The sequence below is a fragment of the Gracilinanus agilis genome, chromosome 5 (genome assembly GCF_016433145.1).
Source record: "Gracilinanus agilis isolate LMUSP501 chromosome 5, AgileGrace, whole genome shotgun sequence".
In the NCBI taxonomy this organism is placed as follows: Eukaryota; Metazoa; Chordata; class Mammalia; order Didelphimorphia; family Didelphidae; genus Gracilinanus; species Gracilinanus agilis.
The window spans coordinates 99,045,517-99,063,514 of NC_058134.1; the positions used below are offsets into that span (position 1 = coordinate 99,045,517).

At 41.8% G+C, this 17,998-nt stretch overlaps 1 protein-coding gene across 1 annotated transcript; it reads right to left on the minus strand.

Annotated features, from left to right (window-relative positions):
- Window positions 1-312: 312 nt before the first annotated feature.
- On the minus strand, window positions 313-1,233 carry LOC123249876 (gastrula zinc finger protein XlCGF7.1-like). Its single transcript, XM_044678973.1, has one exon. It carries the CDS (start codon window positions 1,231-1,233, stop codon window positions 313-315), a length of 921 nt encoding a protein of 306 aa, XP_044534908.1.
- Between the last annotated feature and the right edge of the window lie 16,765 nt (window positions 1,234-17,998).

Below are 17,998 nucleotides of genomic sequence, written 5' to 3' on the forward strand. Positions count from 1 at the left end.
AAATATTTGACAGTAACTTTTAGGTCTCCTTTAAATCTTCTCTTCTTCAGGCTAAACAGCCCCGAGAACTGGCCTTATCTTCTTATCATATGGGGAGGAGACTAATTCCCTCATTGTCCTGGTCATCCTTTGCTGAACACGCTCCAGTATGGAAATATCCTTTACCAATCTGATCATCCAGCTAGGACCATGAGAGATTAGGCCACTGGACAGGTAAATGGGAATCAGTGAAGAGATAGATACAGGATGGTTCTACAGCATGGCATTTTCCTTCAGGGCAATTTGGAAAGGGCATCAAAGGAAGACCTCTGCTCACCAGTCCAGTGGTCCAAGCTTGATCAACTCAAAGCTGATGGAAGTACTGGCCATGCTGCTGAATGGCTGATCCCAGCCAGGACAAGCGAAAGAATTCTCACTGTTGTGAATGTTGCTTTGGTGCTTGTTTAGGTAATACATCCGGGCGAAGGGACGCCCACAATCAGGGCATAGGAAGGGCCGTTTGCCAGCCTGTGCTTTCTGGTGCACACGCTGGTGCTTCTTCAGGCCCTGTTTCTGGGCAAAATGATGCCCACACTGAGAGCAGAGGAAGGGGTGCTCACCAGTGTGCACACGCTGGTGCTTCTTCAAGTCTTGCTTTTGGGAAAAGTGATGCCCACATTCAGGGCAAGGGTATGGCCGCTCACCACTGTGCACACGCTGATGCCTTTTCAGATCCTGTTTTTGGGCAAACTGACGCCCACACTCAGGGCAGGGGAAAGGGCGCTCCCCACTGTGTACATGCTGGTGTTTCTTGAGGTCTTGCTTTTGGGAAAAGGACCGTCCACACTCTGAACAGGTGAAGGGACGCTCCCCGCTGTGCAAATGCTGGTGCTTCTTGAGGTATTGCTTCTGGGTAAAACAGCGCCCACAATCAGGACAGGGGAAGGGACGCTCATTTCTATGCACCCATTGGTGCTTCCTCACGTACTGCTTCTGGGCAAAGCAGCGCCCACACTCAGGGCAAGGGAAGGGGCGCTCTTTGCTATGCACCAACTGATGGGTCATCAAAGCTGACTTTTGCCGGAAGCACTTCCCACACTCTGGGCAGGGGAAAGGTCGTTCTCTGGTGTGGACACGCTTGTGTACTTTAAGCTCATGGCGTCTCTTGAAGTGCTTCCCACAATCAGGGCAAGGGTGAGGTTTCAAGGAAAGCTCATTCTCAGAAGCTAACTCCTGGTTTTGTATCTTCTCCATGAGAGCTCTCTCACCTGGAGAAAGGCTGTGGAAGGCTCCATTATCTCTCCTGTTGCCACTGGGCTCAGTCCTCACTAAACTATCCATCTGTCCAAGAGACAGGAGACCTGTTTCTGGAGACATTTTGGGGCTGGAGGCTTGAGGACCTGTTTCACCCTGTTCCCCTAGAAAATCTTCCCTGAACTGCTGTTTCTTAGGGCTTTCTGTCCTAGAAGGTTTACTGACCTCAACACCTATAAGACAGAAAAAGAAACAAATATTACCTAAGGGCTTCTAACAAGGTATTGTGTAAAGAGAATTGATCATAGGATCAAGCTTTAGGGCTGCAAGAAATCTTAGAAATCATCCAGTCTGATCCTTCTATTTTATAGGAAACTGAATTTATCGAAGCTAAGGAACTTGACCAAAATCACCCAGACATAGCTTAGCTGGATCCCAAGCAGTGGTTAGCATGCTGGAGTCAGTCTGAATAAATTGAGCACTTATACTCTGGCAATTGGCAAATGTTACAAATTAGGGCTTCATTTTTTTTTTTGTTGACTGTTGTTAAAGGGATTTTCTTAATCTCTCCCTCTGTCTCCTTAAGAGGCTGGAGAGCAGGGTTACTAAGTAGATCAGAACTGACAGGAGTCAGTGAGCCAGAGCTGAAGATTCTGTTACCAGGGAGACCAGGACTGAGGAGAGGAAGTAGGGGGCCCTCTGATAGGAAGTTAGGGGGGACAGTAGGTCAGCGAAAGATAAAGGAAGCAGTGGCTGACAGTTGAGGGTCTTTTGCCTCTGGGATCTCTGGAGAGCAGGTCTGTCTCTGAAGCAAGGATCTGCTGGCAATTGGCTACTGACAATCAGGCTGCTATAGAAAACTGAAGGAGTGAGTGGTGGCTGTCTATTATTTTAGGGAGTTAGGTAGTTAGTGAATAATTTATAGACAGAGTATAGTAGATTAGGCCTGGTGTGCCAGGCAGAAGAACCTGTCCTGAAAAGAGTTAGAGATAGTTTTAGGAAATTTTAGGTAATATTGGGAATTTTAGGTATATTTATAGGGTATAAGATTAATAATCTCTCTTTCCTCTCTTTCTTTCTATCTGTACTTATTTTTTAAAATTAAACAAAGTTTCTGTTAAACTTCTCTCCTCACTTTGTTGAACTCCTTAATTTAACCCTTACGCTGCCTAGTTTTAACAAAGTGATGGAGAAAATATTAATATTACAAATTAAAATTTTAATTGTGTCATAGGTATATTTTCCCCCAGAAGAAAGCAAATTACCCCACTGGAGTAAAAATTTACTCCCACCACTGGATCCAAGTCTTCTGACTCCAACCAACACTAGTCCTTTTCTACTGTGCCACAGAAGCAGGCACAATGTATGTCCTCATGAAAGCTAGTACTATATAAATGTTGGTGCTCAATCCATGGCCCTTGCTGGCTGATTGAATTCCCAGCCAAAGTCAGTAGCCTTAAAGTCTCTTAGAGGGAAATACTCACCCAAAAAGCAGCTTAGAGGAAAATACTCACCAAAGGAGGAGCTTTCTGAGTTATCTCTCCTCAATGAGTTCTGCTGATCTTCCCATGTTTCAAAGACCTGTCCCAGCGTCCAGAATAAGTCTGGCAGGGCTCCCAACCTGCCTGCTGGAAGCAAAGTCAACAAAATTCTTGACACATAGTTCTGTTATGCCAAGGTTTCCTTTCCACAGACACATGCTCTCTCAGCCAGCTGTACTGAAGAAACCACTGTCCAACCCAGATGTGACTGCTGTCAGTGTTAGGAGAACAAGAAGTATGTCCATTGCTCTGTGCACATGCATCAACACATCCACCTTGACACCCTCTAATATCTTAGTTTCCTACTCTTGGTTCTTGCCATTTTGATTTTGAGCATCTTCTCTGCTGCCCTTCCCTCACCTAAGTCTATTCCCTTTTAATTCACACCAGCAGGGACCTAACACAGATTTTCTTGCTTCCTAAATGGATATGACTCAAAATGATTCTCTTCAGTAACAGCTTCTTACCACTATCCCTCACAATATCTCCAATTCAGATACTAGATGAGCTGGGTAAGAGCAACTTTCTCCACCTTTCTTGAATTGAATCTTCCCCCCAGGTAAATGATGAAGAATCAAAACTCACCAGCACTCAAAGAACTCAAGGACTCGTAGTTTTCTTTCATCACATCCCAGTACAATTTCTGTTGCCAGGAAGCCAACATTCCCCATTCTTCCTGAGAGAAAGTGATGGCCACATCCTCAAATGTTAGGAAGACCTGAAATTATCAGTCACATAACTTCTTTTTCCAGTCTTTCTAAGGTTCCCCTGAACCATTAAGAGTTCTTATCCATAGGTTTTTTTTTTTTAACCCTTATCTTCCATCTCAGTGACAACTCTAGGACAGAAGAGTAGGGGCTAGGCAAACAGTGTTAATTTGCCCAAGGTCACACAGCTAGGAAGTGTCTAAAGTCAGTTTTGAACCCAGGTCTTCCCTGGCATGGCACTTTATCCACTGGGCCATCTAACTACACCTTATCTCTAGTTAGTTTAAAGTATAACTTTTTTCCCACATCTAAACTCTTTTTCTTTCTCTTTTTTCCTCACTAAGCTACAGTTTGTGGCAGAGAACCCCAATAAGGACTTGGTCTCCAGAAGCCACTGTTGAAAAGTACTTTTGAGCTGAGAGGGTCCTAACTTGGAGAAATGAAAGAGAAAATAGCCTTCTACCTTTTCTCACCAGCACACAAGCATGGACTCATTTATTTACATAATTGTTAATTTTGCAAGAATGACAGTCTTATATGATGAAGAGAAAACATATAATTATTGATGTAAAATGGTAGATGGGGACGCTATACAATTCACCAGTATCACAGCATGAAGAAAAACTGGCCCTGAAATCTCTTTAAGGTTTTCAAAGCACTTTACAAATATCTCATTTTATCCTCACAATGACCTTAGAAGGTAGGTGTTATTATCATCTTTGTTTTATAGATGAGTAAACTGACGCACAGAGAGATTAAGTGAGGCCAGATTTAAACTTGGATCTTCCTGACTCCAGGTCTAAAACTCTATCCAGTGGGGCACCAGCTGCCTCTTAAGAAATGGAGCTTCACTGGTCAGTAATTTAACTAGCATGTTAGGATTCAATTAGCCAAGTAATGGATTAAGACAACTGGCAGTCTTGTCCAGAAAGAGAGCTTTTATTTATCCCCCAAACCTTGGAAGGAATCCTCACTCATATCCTGAGTCCCCATCAAACTCTAAATAGGACCTTATCATGTCCTAAGTGGCACAGTGGAAACAGCACTGGGCCTAGAGTAAGAAAGCTCTGAATTCAAATCTGAAATAAAATAATAGCTATGTGGTCTCAGGTAAGTCACTTAACCTCTCCCAACCTCAGTTTCTTCATCTGTAAAATAGGGATAAAATAGGACTGACTTCTCAGGGTTGTGAGGATCAAGTAACACTGATAAAGTGAATTGAAGTTTTCTATACACAAAGTTTATCCCCCTTCAACTCTTCCATTGTAAGTTCTTTGAGGACAGAGACTATATGTCTTATTTTCTCTTTTCTCTTCAACCTCAGAGTGTCTTTAAGATGGGAGCTGAATGGAGCTGGATCCCCAAAGCTGTGCATGTGCCTGTGCAGAATAGCCAGTCCAAGCCTGGTCTTTCAGAATTTAGGGGTGGCCCAGGCCAATTCACAGGCTCACCCTTGGTCACCTACGTAGGACCCTTTGGACGTAGAGTCCGTCCAGGAGCACCCGCACCATCAAGAAGACACGTCCCCCGGGCTATCACGAGGTCACAGAGGAGCACATCTACAGAGCTGTAAACACTCAGTCCCTTTCCTGCCTCAGTACACCTTTGCGCATCAATTCTCGGGCTGTCCTTGGGGCCTGAGGCAATGGGGTACAGGAAGAATCCCAGCTTCCTCCAACTCGCCAACTGGAAAAGTACTCCCCAAGTGGAAATCTGGTTCACACAAACCCTAAAGTCAGCCTGCACGGGAAAATCCATGACATGGGGCAGGAGGAGCAAGCTTGGGGGTCTGGGGGGCGGAGCCACGCTCGCATGTCTGTTGGCAGCTGTGGGGAGTTGGGGATGGGCTAGGGCCCGGAGAACGAGAGGTTCGGGCGGTTTGTTTGTTTTTTAGTACTCGCTGGCTAAAGAAGCCCCGTCTGCTCTACTGCGTACTTTCCAAATGTGTGAGTCACCAGCTCCCCAGCCCCATGGCAGCAGCTCGAGGCAGAGCGGAAGGGGCTCCACAGCAGGACGGGGACCCACGCACACACTCTTTCTGGCCCAGGGGAGGGTTCTGGTCACACTCAGGCACACCTGGAGAAATTGCCGAGCCCTTCACGGAGCAAACCTTCGCTACAGAGCCAGGCCTTGGGGCAGCATCTCCCCCCAGAGCCACGGGGGGTCGGTCCATAGGTCCCACAGACACTCGGAGCCCGGACACTCTGCCTCCACCAGGGGTCTCTCCACCCCTCCAGTCCCCTCCGGGAATTCAAGGGACCTACCTGTGCTGCCTCAACCTCTGCCATGGCCCAGGCAGGAGCTGCCTCCTTCCGTAGCCTCTTACCCGGCAAGTAGCCTTGGGCAATAATGCCTCCTTCTAAGAAGCTCCCTAGAAGACGTCCAGGAGCTCCCTTCCCCCTCTCACCTTCCAGGCTGGAGAGCCTACCGAGAAAGGGGGAAAGGAAACTAAATGTGGGCTCGGGAGGGGCAGGGGCTAGTTCCTGGGACTACTGCGCATGTCCACATTGCCCTCCCCTTCTCTAGCGCTGGAAGAGAGGGAGAACCGAGGTGGGGGGGCCTGGAGAGCAGAAGGGAAAGGGAGGGGGGGGAGTGGAAGCACCCAGCTTTCTAGATAAATGGCCTTTGGGTCAAGGAAAGAGCCCGCCAGGACCCCTCCTCCTTTCTTCTGGGTGCCCTGCGCGTAAAGGTGCTCAAGAAATAGCTGATCCTATTCCTTAAGTTTTGAGAGGTTCTCTTTCCCACAGTGCCACGTCACTCAATCACACAGTTTAGTGCCTGGTCTTGAAGGGAAACTTGGGGTATCCCTAGTAACGGGAGAGCAGCAGGGACTCGCAGGAGGGGGGCAGGCGGACAGAAAGGAAGAACTCCCAAGGTTTCTGGAAATGGAGATGGACTGTTAGGCTGCTGGCATTAGGAGAGCTGCTCCTTAAGGAACTGTGAGGAGAGGTTAGTCAGGAACTCCCAGGGGAGCAGGCAAGTCATCTCACCTCTCTAGTGGAGATTCACTTCACTTTTGGTTTGTTATTAGCACTTCAAAGCTGCCCTGATGTCAGCACCCACCCTAGAGGTACCTAAAAGAGGGGAAATCAATTAGGAAAAAAAAGAAATAACAAATAAAACTAAAAGCTGGTTCTTTGAAAAGATTTACAAAACTGATATATGCTTAGCAAATTTAATTTTTAAAAGAGAGTAGAAAGTCAATGAAATTACAAATGAGTAAAATGAAATGGCCACAAAACCAAAAAATAAAAGAAATAAAATAGAATAATAACAGAAATAAAAAGAATAATTAGAATATACTATGAAAAGTTATATGCTAATCCAATTGAGAACACAAAAGAAATAGAGGAATACTTTCAAAAATTTAAAATATCCAAATTATCAGAAGAAAATATAGAGATCTTAAATAATCTGATCTCAAAGAAATCAAACTAACTGTAAAGGAACTATACACATACACACACACACACACACACACACACACACACACACACACACACAAAGTCCAGGTCCTGATAGATTCTAAGAGAATTTTAATAAACTTTTAAAGAACAATCAGTACCAATACTTCACAATTTATTCTCAAAACCAGAAAAAGAAAAAACCCTACCAGAACCCTTTTATGAGACAAATATAGTCAATACCTAAGCTAAGGAAAGATAAAACATGCAAAGAAAATGGTATCAATATCATTAATATACAAAAACTCAAAAATTTTAAACAAAATCCTATAAAACAGACTATAGCAATTTGAGAAATCATTTATTATGATCAAGTGGAATATTTAACAGAGATACTTTGACACTGGGGAAACAATCAGCATAATTAATCAATTTCAAAACCAGAATACCCAAAACCATATCATTAACTCAATAGTCAGAAAAAGCCAGTGAAAAAGTACATTATTATCATGCTAAAAAACCTACAACATATAGCCAGAGGGTTTAATATCATAAAAAAAACCACCTACTTAATAATAGCTAACATTTATATAGTGCTTGCCAAGTGCTTTATAAATATTATTTCAGTTGATCTTCACAATCCTGGGAGGAAGGGAGGTGTTATATTATCACTATTTTACAGATAAGGAAATTGAGGCAAACAGAGATTTCAAGACTTGTCTGGGGTCACTCAGTTATTAAGTGTCTGAGGTCACATCGGAACTCAGCTTTCTGACTTTAGGAACAGTGCTATTGGCTGTACCACCTCACTACCTGCTACAAACCAAAAAGCAATCATCATATGCAATGATACACTAGAACAGTGATGGGCAAACATGTGGTCCCCTGAAATGTTCTATCAGCTGCGCGACATTATTCTTATCTGATGAATACAATGAGGAGGACACAATACAATGAAACTTCGAAAGAGAGAGTTGCCTTAGAAATAGATTGACAGAGGAGCATTTCCTTTCCTTTGGCCCCCTCTTTAAAAAGTTTGCCCATCACTGTCTAGAACCATTTTCTTTTCTTTTTTTTTAAACCCTTACCTTTGGTCTTAGAATCAATCCTGAGTATTGGTTTTAAGGCAGAAGAGCAGTAAGGGCTAGACAACTGGGGTCATATGACTTGTACAGGGTCACATAGGAAGTGTCTGAAGCCTGTTAGTGGAGCTGTGAACTGATCCAACCATTCTGGAGAGCAATCTGGAATTATGTCCCAAAACTGAGTATGTATACCTTTAGACCCAACAATATCACTATTCTAAAATATTTAGAGCAGCTGTCTTTTTGGTAACAAAGAACTGGAAATTGAGAGGATGCAAATTGTGGCACATGGTTGTGACAGAATTCTACCACACTATAAGAAATGATGAGCAGATTAATTTCTTTAAAACACGGAAAGATTTACATGAAAGTAGTGAAATGAGTACAACCAATGGAACAGAAATATTATTTCAAGAATGTCTTGTGTTTGTCTACCTCTAGGGAAAGAACTGATAAACAGAAACAAGCAAAACCTATTTTTATATACATATATCTTTTTGTCAAATGATGCCTTCTCTAGTGCAGGGAGGAGAAGGAAGGAGGGAGTTGCCTGGCAATTTTAATGTAACAAACTAAAAGAAAGGGGGGAAAAGTGCAAATCCAAACAAAGCTGAGGTTTTACTTCAATATCCTGAAAATTGGCCAAAATGACCAAAAATGGCAATCGTATACATTAGGGGGCTGTGTAAACCCATTACACATTGCTAACATTTTGGAAAACAATTTGAAGTTCTGCAAATAAAGTTACTAAAATGTCCCTACCCTTTGAATCAGGGATTCCATTAATGGGGTTATTCCACCAGGAAGCCATTGATAAGAAAAAAAGTCTCTATGTATTCCAAAATATTTATAATAACAATTTTTGTGATAGCTAATCATCAGAATAAAGTAGATACCCATTTCTGGTGGGTGGCTAGACAAATTTTGGAATTAATATAATGGAATAGTTCTAGGCTGTGAGAAATTATATGGGAAAAGAGATAGCATAAGCAAATTAGAACAGGAAGCATACTACCTATCAGATTTAAAGAGAGGAGAGGAATTTGAATAAAAAAGAGATGGAGAGCATTGTGAGATATAAAATGAATAATTTCTATTACATTAAAAGGTTTCTGTACAAAAAAAATTAATGTAGCCAAGATTAGATGGAAAGCAGAAAATTGGGGAGAAATTTTTATAGACAATTTCTCAGAGGTCTCATATTTAAAATATATAGAGAACTTTGTCAAATTTATAAGGATAAGAGCCATCCTCCAATTGATAAGTGGACAAAAGATAAGAAGAGTGCTAGATGAAGAAATCAAAGCTACATATAGGTATATGAAAAAATGCCCTAAATCACTACTGATTAGAGAAATGCAAATCAAAATGAATCAAAGATATTGTCTCACACCTATCAAATGACAAATGCTGGAGCAGATTTAGAAAAATGGGAACATTAAATACACTGTTGGTGGAAATGTGAATTGATCCAACTATTTTGAAGAATGATTTGGACTTACACCTAGAGAGTTATAAAACTGTATATATCCTTAGACCCATTGCTGGCTCTATTTCTCAAGGAGATTAGGATCCAAGATATTTATAATGGTTCTCTTTGTGGTGGCAAAGAAATGGAAATTGAGGGGATGCCCATCATTTGGGGCATGGTTGGACAAAATGTGGTATTTGATTGTGACAGAATATTACTGCGCCATAAGAAACAATGAGCAGGTTAATAAAAAAGTTGGAAAGACCTACATGAAGTAATGAAGAGTGAAACAAATAGAAGAGAACATTACATACAGGTATTGAACTATTAATTGAAGAATAATTTGTCAATGTCCACCTCCAGAGAATGACCTGAAAAACAGAAACTCTATGAACATAACTTTTTGTCAGATGATGCCTTCTTCGGTCTCATTTGGGTCTCAAATGAAGAGATATGAGAAGACATCCCCAACCTAGCCTTTCGTGGAGATAAGAGTTAAACACTGAACATGTTTCCAGACTTTTTCAATGTATAATTAGTTATGTTGATTTTTTTTCTCTTCCCTCAAAAAAAGACTGTTTTAAATATGAGATGGATCTCTGAGAGGAGAAGCAGGAGGGATCCATGGAATATCATGGTAATACCAAGTTAATGAAAACTTGTTTTAAAAAAAGAAAGAAAATGATACCAGAAGGCATAAGGAAATTGGCATAAAGAACTAAATAAAAGGATAGATGCTTGGAAAGCCAAATAAAGGAGGTGGTAGAATTGGTTTTACTATGTGTCCCCAAGGCATCAAAAAACTTATTTCATGGTACACGCGGTCATTTCACTTTGCAATGTTTATGGTAAGCAAAAATACTATCATGGAGATCACTACATTTTGTGTCCCAAGACCTGTTCCAGAAGATGAAGAGATTGAGACATCCCACACCAAAACTTGGAAAGGTCCTTCAGACCAAGGGTATGTCTAGGGTGACTTGTACACGAAGTCGGGGGAGGGCAGCAGAAAATGGGTTTGAAAATATGCTTCAGGACTTAGAAACAAACCTGTTCAGTGACTTGTACAAAGTCGCCTAGAGCTGAATTCAACAAACCTTTATTAAGCAACTACCGCGTGGAAGGAAGAAGGAAGATCATGTGTGAAGGGAAAATGGGAGTCCCAGGGAGGTGAAGGCACCCAACTCAGACCACAAAGTTAGCAAGTAGAATAGGCAGAAGCTGAGCCCGTCTCCACCTTGGAGAAGGGATTCTTGCTTTGGGAGAAGATTGGGCTAGATGACCTTCTAGACTGCAGAAGATCTAGTACTGGACTCCGGGTCAGAGACGCTAGTCCTAAGCCTGTTATTTGGCATCTGTGTGGCCATGGAAAACCTCTCTGCTCCTCAAGTTTCTTCATTTGGAAAATCAGGGGGCTGGTTTAGGTAGTTTCCAAAGTCCTCAGTCTATGATCTATATTCCATTTATACAACACTATTCGTAAAGGACCAAACAGCCCTGCCCCCACTCTGAAGACTTAATGGAGCAAGCGTCAGTAAGAAAGAAGGGTGGAGGATCGGGCGCCACTGGCAATCATGGCTGCCCTTGTTCACTGACAGCTGCCTGCAAAGGGAGGGCTGCTCGCTAGGAGATCGTGAGCCAAACGCTAAGGCACGGAGTGCGCATGCGGGGAAATTGGGGTCCTTTCTGTAAGCATCGAGAAGACTTTTAGGGAGACAGAGATGCACGCTGAGAGATGTAATGTCGTAAGCAAGTGACTAGAGAACAGCGGGTCCAAGCCCGTGATCATACTCACCACCAAGACCGTGCTATAAGGTGGGGGAAGAGGTAGGAAGGCGGCCTTGGTGGGTGGAAAATGACTCGAAAGATGGCCGCCAGTGCCATCTCACAAAGTGAGAATGACGTCATTTCCCCTGAAGTGGAACCGGAAGTGCTCCACCGGAAGGAGCGGTTGCTACGGACCAGTTGCTTAGGTAACAGCGGTCCATCCTTTGTGAGATGGGCGTCTGGAGAAGGGGAGGAGGAGTTGGGGGCCTAGTGGTTTTGTTCTTGGGGCCCCAATAAAGAAGGCGTCATCTCCGCCCATGATAGAGCCCCGCATGCGGCTCCCAGATTGCTCTCCCTTGAATGATCGGTATTGGTGCCCCTTGCTTGTGCAGCGCTTGTAACTGGACCAGGTAGCGGTCTATGACCTTGGGTCCGCTTCGCCTCCTCCCGGCCATTTTCTCTGAAATGTGGCGCTGGCCTCGGATCTCTCATGTCCCATCTTAATAGCCCTGACGTAAGCCGCTCCTAGGCATCGCCTCCCTGAAAGAGGCGGAGACCCCGCCTGGCAGTCGGGGAAAACATGGCCTTCAAGACTTCTTGCCTGGGAAGAGAGGGAATATCATACGTGGATATTTGAATTTTGAAGTACTCGTGACTTGATTCACTGAAGAGTGAAAAGAAGGTAGACCCCAAATAGTCTGGTGGAGTTAGGTTTACCAAATAGCGATTCAATTCACACAGTGGTTAGTACATAGATGTAATTGCTAGAATTTATATAGTACTCACAATGTGTTTTATAATAATTAATATCCTTTGATCTTCACAACAACCCTGGAAGGCAGGTGCTGTTATCATCCCCAATTTTAAAGTTGAGGAGCATTAGCTCAGGCCAAAAATGCATGTCTAAAAAGATTTAGATAAATACATGTAAGGTATTCATAGTAGGTTATAAAGCAAAGATAGGATATTTGGGAAAGAGCCTTACATTCCGGAGTGTTCTGTCGAGGAATACAAGCCCAAGCACAAAATATCCCAGAATGTTTTTATCAAAACATTTTGGCTAAATAGGTGTCTTTGTGATGATGATAAGTACTCTTTTTCTACATCTCCATTAATGATTTTGCCGTATATTACTTCCATACCTAGAATGATTTATGATCTCATCAATGTAGATATTCTCTGGATATTATCTCTTTGAGATCAATATTTTCAGCTAGAGGATGAAAAAGTTGGACTTAGAGATTTCAGTCTCTTCTAGATCTAAATCCAAGATGCTGTAGTACTTTCAATGATAAATGTTGCAACTCATTTTTAAAAATTTACAACTGTTGAATAATTTGTAGTTATTGAGATATTTAATCTTCATAACATTTACTGTGCAGAACATCATAACACATTTTCTCAATCTGGTGAGGCCAAGAAAATATAAACACATACCTTTTTTCTGTCTACAACTATACATTCAAAGAATGTATACTTCTACTATAGTAGAAGATTGTGAAATCTCTTCTAGAGATCCTTACAAATTGTATGGTGAGGTGTAGGTCCCTTTGAAGGCAGGTAAGTAGACTAAATTTCTCAAAGTACTTATCAATCCTAAGGGTAGATAAGTTTTACCTTTGAGTTTTAATTGCTTCCCCTTCCCTGCAGATGGCACTACAGCTCCAAGACTTGATGTGCCCTTATCCTTCCTCTCCCTAGTCATCCTCTTCTGAATAATTTTTCCTCTTGTATGTATTTTTCAGCCCATTAATGCTTTACATTCCAGGGCTGGCATACCAGCCATAATCTAAAAACTAACCCTACTATCCCTCCTTCCAAAAAAAATCTCCTCCAGGACTTCACCACTAAGACTGAAATTGCATTATTTGGTGTAATTATTTCTTTGACTTCAGACATTGAAAATTCCTGTTAAAATGCAAATGAGTTATTCAGGAGAGATGTAAAATTAATAAAACTATTAGTAGAATCCACATTAAAGATTAAACTAGTTGTTAGAAATCGTATATGTTGCCCAAACCCTGAGTGACATAGAGATTTCAAAGAATTCAAATATATAGAATTAAAATACAAGAGATGGCAAAATAAAGGGGAAAATAACTAAAAGTATAATCTACACGCCAATGATAGCAAGTAATAACAAAACTACCGACAAATTCAGACAATGTTGTGCTACATCATTAAAGCTAATATTCAGGGTCTTCATTTAATTTACCAACTGATAAATAACGGGTTTGGTTTCATGCATAATCATTCCAAACCATATTCTGTTATCTATGGGATGTGTGTGTGTTCTATGACCAATTTTGTTTGGAAAAAATAAATATGTACTTTAAAAAAAGGTGTAATATAGCAGGAGAAACTTGACTGATCATTAAATGAGATACTTTATAGTAAATTTTATTATCACATATATAACAAAAAAATAGAGGGCCCATTAGTCTGCATCTATGCCTCCCTCTCCTCGATTCCCTTTTCATTGTGTTCTTTTCTACCTCCTACCAGTTCTTAATTCTTTGTCTTCCAGCTCCTCTTGTTGAATTTTTGTGTATGTCACCTTTCTGGCACCAGTTCCTTCTCCCCTACTCTCCAACCAGTATCAGAGGGATACTATTCAAGAGAAATAAGAGGTCATTATAAATAGCCACATGTTTACAATTTAGAGAGTCATTTGGTAGTTTATCAAAGCACAATCCTTGTTCAACAAAATGTATTCCTTTTTTTGGACCATAATTTATGTTATTATTGTTATTTCATAGGTTGCAATTATATTGTGCCCTCTATGTGCCACGCACTGTGTTATACACTTTATAAATAATTTATACTTTTGACAAAGGTTAAAGCAGCAGATCAGGCTGCCTGGATAAAAAAGTGCCATGAATAAAAATCTGATTTCTCACTTAAAACTTTTTTAAAAGTTTAATTGGTAGGACATACTAAAATCTATTCATCTTATTTCAAAGGGAAGCATCAGAGGGGGAAAAGTGCTGGTATATGCTTAGCAAAAAGTTAGGGACCAGGGGGCAGCTGGGCAGTGGATTGAGAGCCAGGCCTAGAGACAGGAGGTCCTGGGTTCAAATCTGGCCTCAGACACTTCCCAGCTGTGTGACCCTCAGCAAATCATTTGACTCCCGTTGCCTACCCTCACCACTCTTCCACCTATGAGCCAATACACAGTATTGACTCTAAGACAGAAGCTAAGGGTTTAAAAAAAAAAGTTAGGAACCAGGAAAGACTGTGGCATCTCTCAGTGCCAACATAGCTAAGGCAAGTTTTCTTGTCTTGTTCTTCCATTAAGCAGGTAGGCCATCACTCTCATCTCCACTCTAAGTGAGGCAGCTGGCATGCATTTTTCCCCTCAGCAGAAAAAGGGGAGGGGAGGGTTAGTCGGTGATGTGCAGCAAAGGAGTATATAGCCTGTGGGAAATGATGAAATAACTGCCCTTGGCATTTTCCTTAAATGGGAAGATAGCTCCATCACCCACCCTCCTCCCTCTCCAATTAGAAGAAGGGATGGGCCCCAAGAGACCTTACCAGGAGGTGTGAGTTTCAGAGTTGATGTGATCTTTCAGGATGATGAGATTCCTGAGGGCATGATGGAAGTCCAGAGAGTACAGCCAGGTGGGAAATGATGAGATGGCTGTTCTGGGCACCCTCTTTCAATGGAGGATCGGCCAGCTGGAAAACTTGACTGGTGCAGAGTGATAAAACGGCAGTCTACCCTATGGTCTGAAATTCCTGCCCTGGTTATTTATTTCACTACAGGTTTCAGATGGAGTTAAAGGCTGGAACTGAGATGCCAGTCTCCTCCTAGAGTCAGAAGCAAACACCTGCTTCTTGAACTTCTGAACCTGCTCCTTGCTTATACAACCTCCACGACCACTCTTTAACCTGAGACATCAGCCTTGGCATAGAGCGCCCCCTCATTCAGTCCTAGAGCGGGGTGGTGAGTAGCAGAATTGCTGGTTACTCCTAACCCTGAACAAGTTTAGGCCCTTTTATACTAGTTATGGATCTCTTCTCCTGGTACTCCCTGAGGCTGTTCCTATTGAGTTCCTATTCCCACTGTCCTCAGACTTCTCTCTGCCTCCCTATGTGGACCTGAGCTGGAAAAATGACTCGCCATGATTTTGTCGAGAAATTGGCTGTACTTCTTGCTACTACTATTCCATTATCTTGACTCCTGTTTGATACTCAGACTGGGCTAAAGCAGTTGAAAGGCCCAAGGTCATCTAGGGAAAAGAAGAAAGGCCTCTATCAAAGAAAATCTCCCTCTAAGTACAGCCATACATCCCTTTCCACCATCTAGATTCCCTGTGAGACTAGCTATCAAATGGCTCCTCTGTTAAAGTCTGGCCCTTCATCCATACGATAATAGTATGTTTTACATTGTTTTGGCCAGGAACACACTGGATCCATATTCACTGTCACTTTAAGAGGTATGGTCCAACTGGGAAATTTTGTAAAGCCTGGGGATAGAGCCACTGCTTGCTAAAAAGAACACAGGACTGAGAAGACCTGGGTTTGAATTCTAGTGCTCTATGTGACTATGGGGAAATCGCTTAACATCTTTGAGCCTCAGTTTTCTTATGTCTTAAAAGGGAAATGGTACTAACATTTCATAGGGTGGTCATAAGGAGGCAAGGCAAGATTATTGCAGGACTGTTATCTACCAGCATTTCCCCCAACATGGGGTAGTCCCAGACCCCTCCTGCTTTCCTCTTCCAACAGAGATTGGTTTTCCCTAAAAAGGGACAAAGCTGTTTTTCCCTCCCCACCCTACCTCCACCTGATTGGGGTACCCATTGAGGGCATAGTGTTGAAATCTGGAAAGTCAGAAGCACAGCTGAGAGGGGAATGAAGGTTTGCTGGCCTGGTTTCCTCTCCAAAATGGAGGCTTTGGGTAGAATTCACCTATGGGAGAAGGGGCCTGGCATAAAAGATTGATTTAGCAGAGATACAAAACCCAGGAAATGAGATATATTCCAGGGTGAGGCTGCAGCAGGTATATGATGTTTAAAGTCTAGAAATCCAGAAACATAACCAACAGGGAATGAATATACTTTGGAAACCCTAAAATTAGTACAAAATGTGAACTATCTTTTTTTTTTTAAACACTTGCCTCTCTACGAGATATCTGTGGTATTTTTCTGATGGAAAGATATCTGAAATGAGATTAGTTATTGTTGTCGTTGTTTTCTGATGTTCCATTGGACTCTTGAGCTTCCTTGGAGTTCTGAGAAGAAAAGAAATGAGGTGGGGAGAATGGGTCAGGTGAGAAGACTTTTCTGAGCAACCTATTTCTCCTTGGCCAGAGTCCTAACAATAACTACTGATTCTATGGTAGAGGTTTTATGTTCTATGTTGATGACAGTGGACAGTCAATAGGCGACAGCACAGATAGTAGAAGGCATGCTAATTTTAGAGGCAGCGGACCTGAGTTCAAATCTAGTCCTAACCCAATAGCCTCTCTAACTTTGAGCAAGTAAGTCACTTACATTCTCTGGGCTTCAGCTTAATCTGTAAAAATGAGGGCTTGTACTTCTAGCTCTAAATCTGTGAACCCTGGATCTTACGATAAGGATTGGCAGCAGTGTGTTCTAGGTCTGGAATTATAAGTTTTGAGAAAGTATTTCCAGAAGCATTAGCTGACCCTTTAACTCTATAGCAGCATCTTTTTTGTGGGTAGAAAAAATCATGGACAATTAAAACTTTGTATTTATTGATGCTCATATCCTGAGCCAAGTGATACAATAAGAATTCATCATCACTCCTTCTCATCTCCAGACTTTTTGAGCAATTAGAGTGAATTTAACTATTCTTACAACTACAGTCCAGGAAATTATGCAGCCCAGTGAGGGTTGTGGCAGAAGATAAATGAGAAATCACTTTCCATATCCAATATGACCACATTGGTCAGTCTCTTTAGACACTCCCATTAGGTTCTAACATTGAACTATGTACTTTTTTGTTTATTTTTTATTTATTTTGTTATTATATATTTTCCCCAATTACATATAGATATAACTTTTTAATACATATTTTCTGATATTTTGTGATCCATGCTTTCTCCTTCCTGGAGAGGGCAGATAATATGATATAGGATTACATGTACTTTCATGCAATATGTATTTCCATGTTCATCATGTTGTGAAAGAATTTGTTGTTCAGTTGGGTCCAACTCTTTGTGATTCCATTTGGGCTTTTTGGCAAAGATACTGGAGCGATTTGCCATTTCTTTTTCCAGCTCATTTGACAGCTAAGGAAATTGAGGCAAGCAAGGTTAATTGATTTGCCTAGAATTAAGGCAACCAGTAAGCATCTGATTTGAACTCAGAGAAATGAGTTTTCCTGACTCCAGGCCCAGTGCTCTATCTATCCACTGCACACCTGAACTGTGTGCTTTTAATTATTGTTTTGTCATCATATCTCAGGTAATGCCTTGGTTTTTTTCTCCTCTACAGACCACTCAATAGTATACACAAAATTTGCCTAGGCAGACTGTTAGCATCTTAACATGAAAATTGCCTTCCACCCAGAGAATCAAGTTCCTTAGTTGTATTTTCTTCCCCTTCTCACTCACCGCCTTGGTGAGGAAAGAATAGAAAGGAATCTCCGCCAAATGGCATCAGTTAAAGACCAGCTCTCAGAGATGTCAGAGATTCCGGCTTTAGGTGGGAATTTAGACTAGATGACCTCCCAGCTCCCTTCCAACACTAAGATTCTGTGACTGATTCTTTGGAACTTCTAACAAATACCTGGAAATGAAGAAAGAATGGCTTGATGCTGT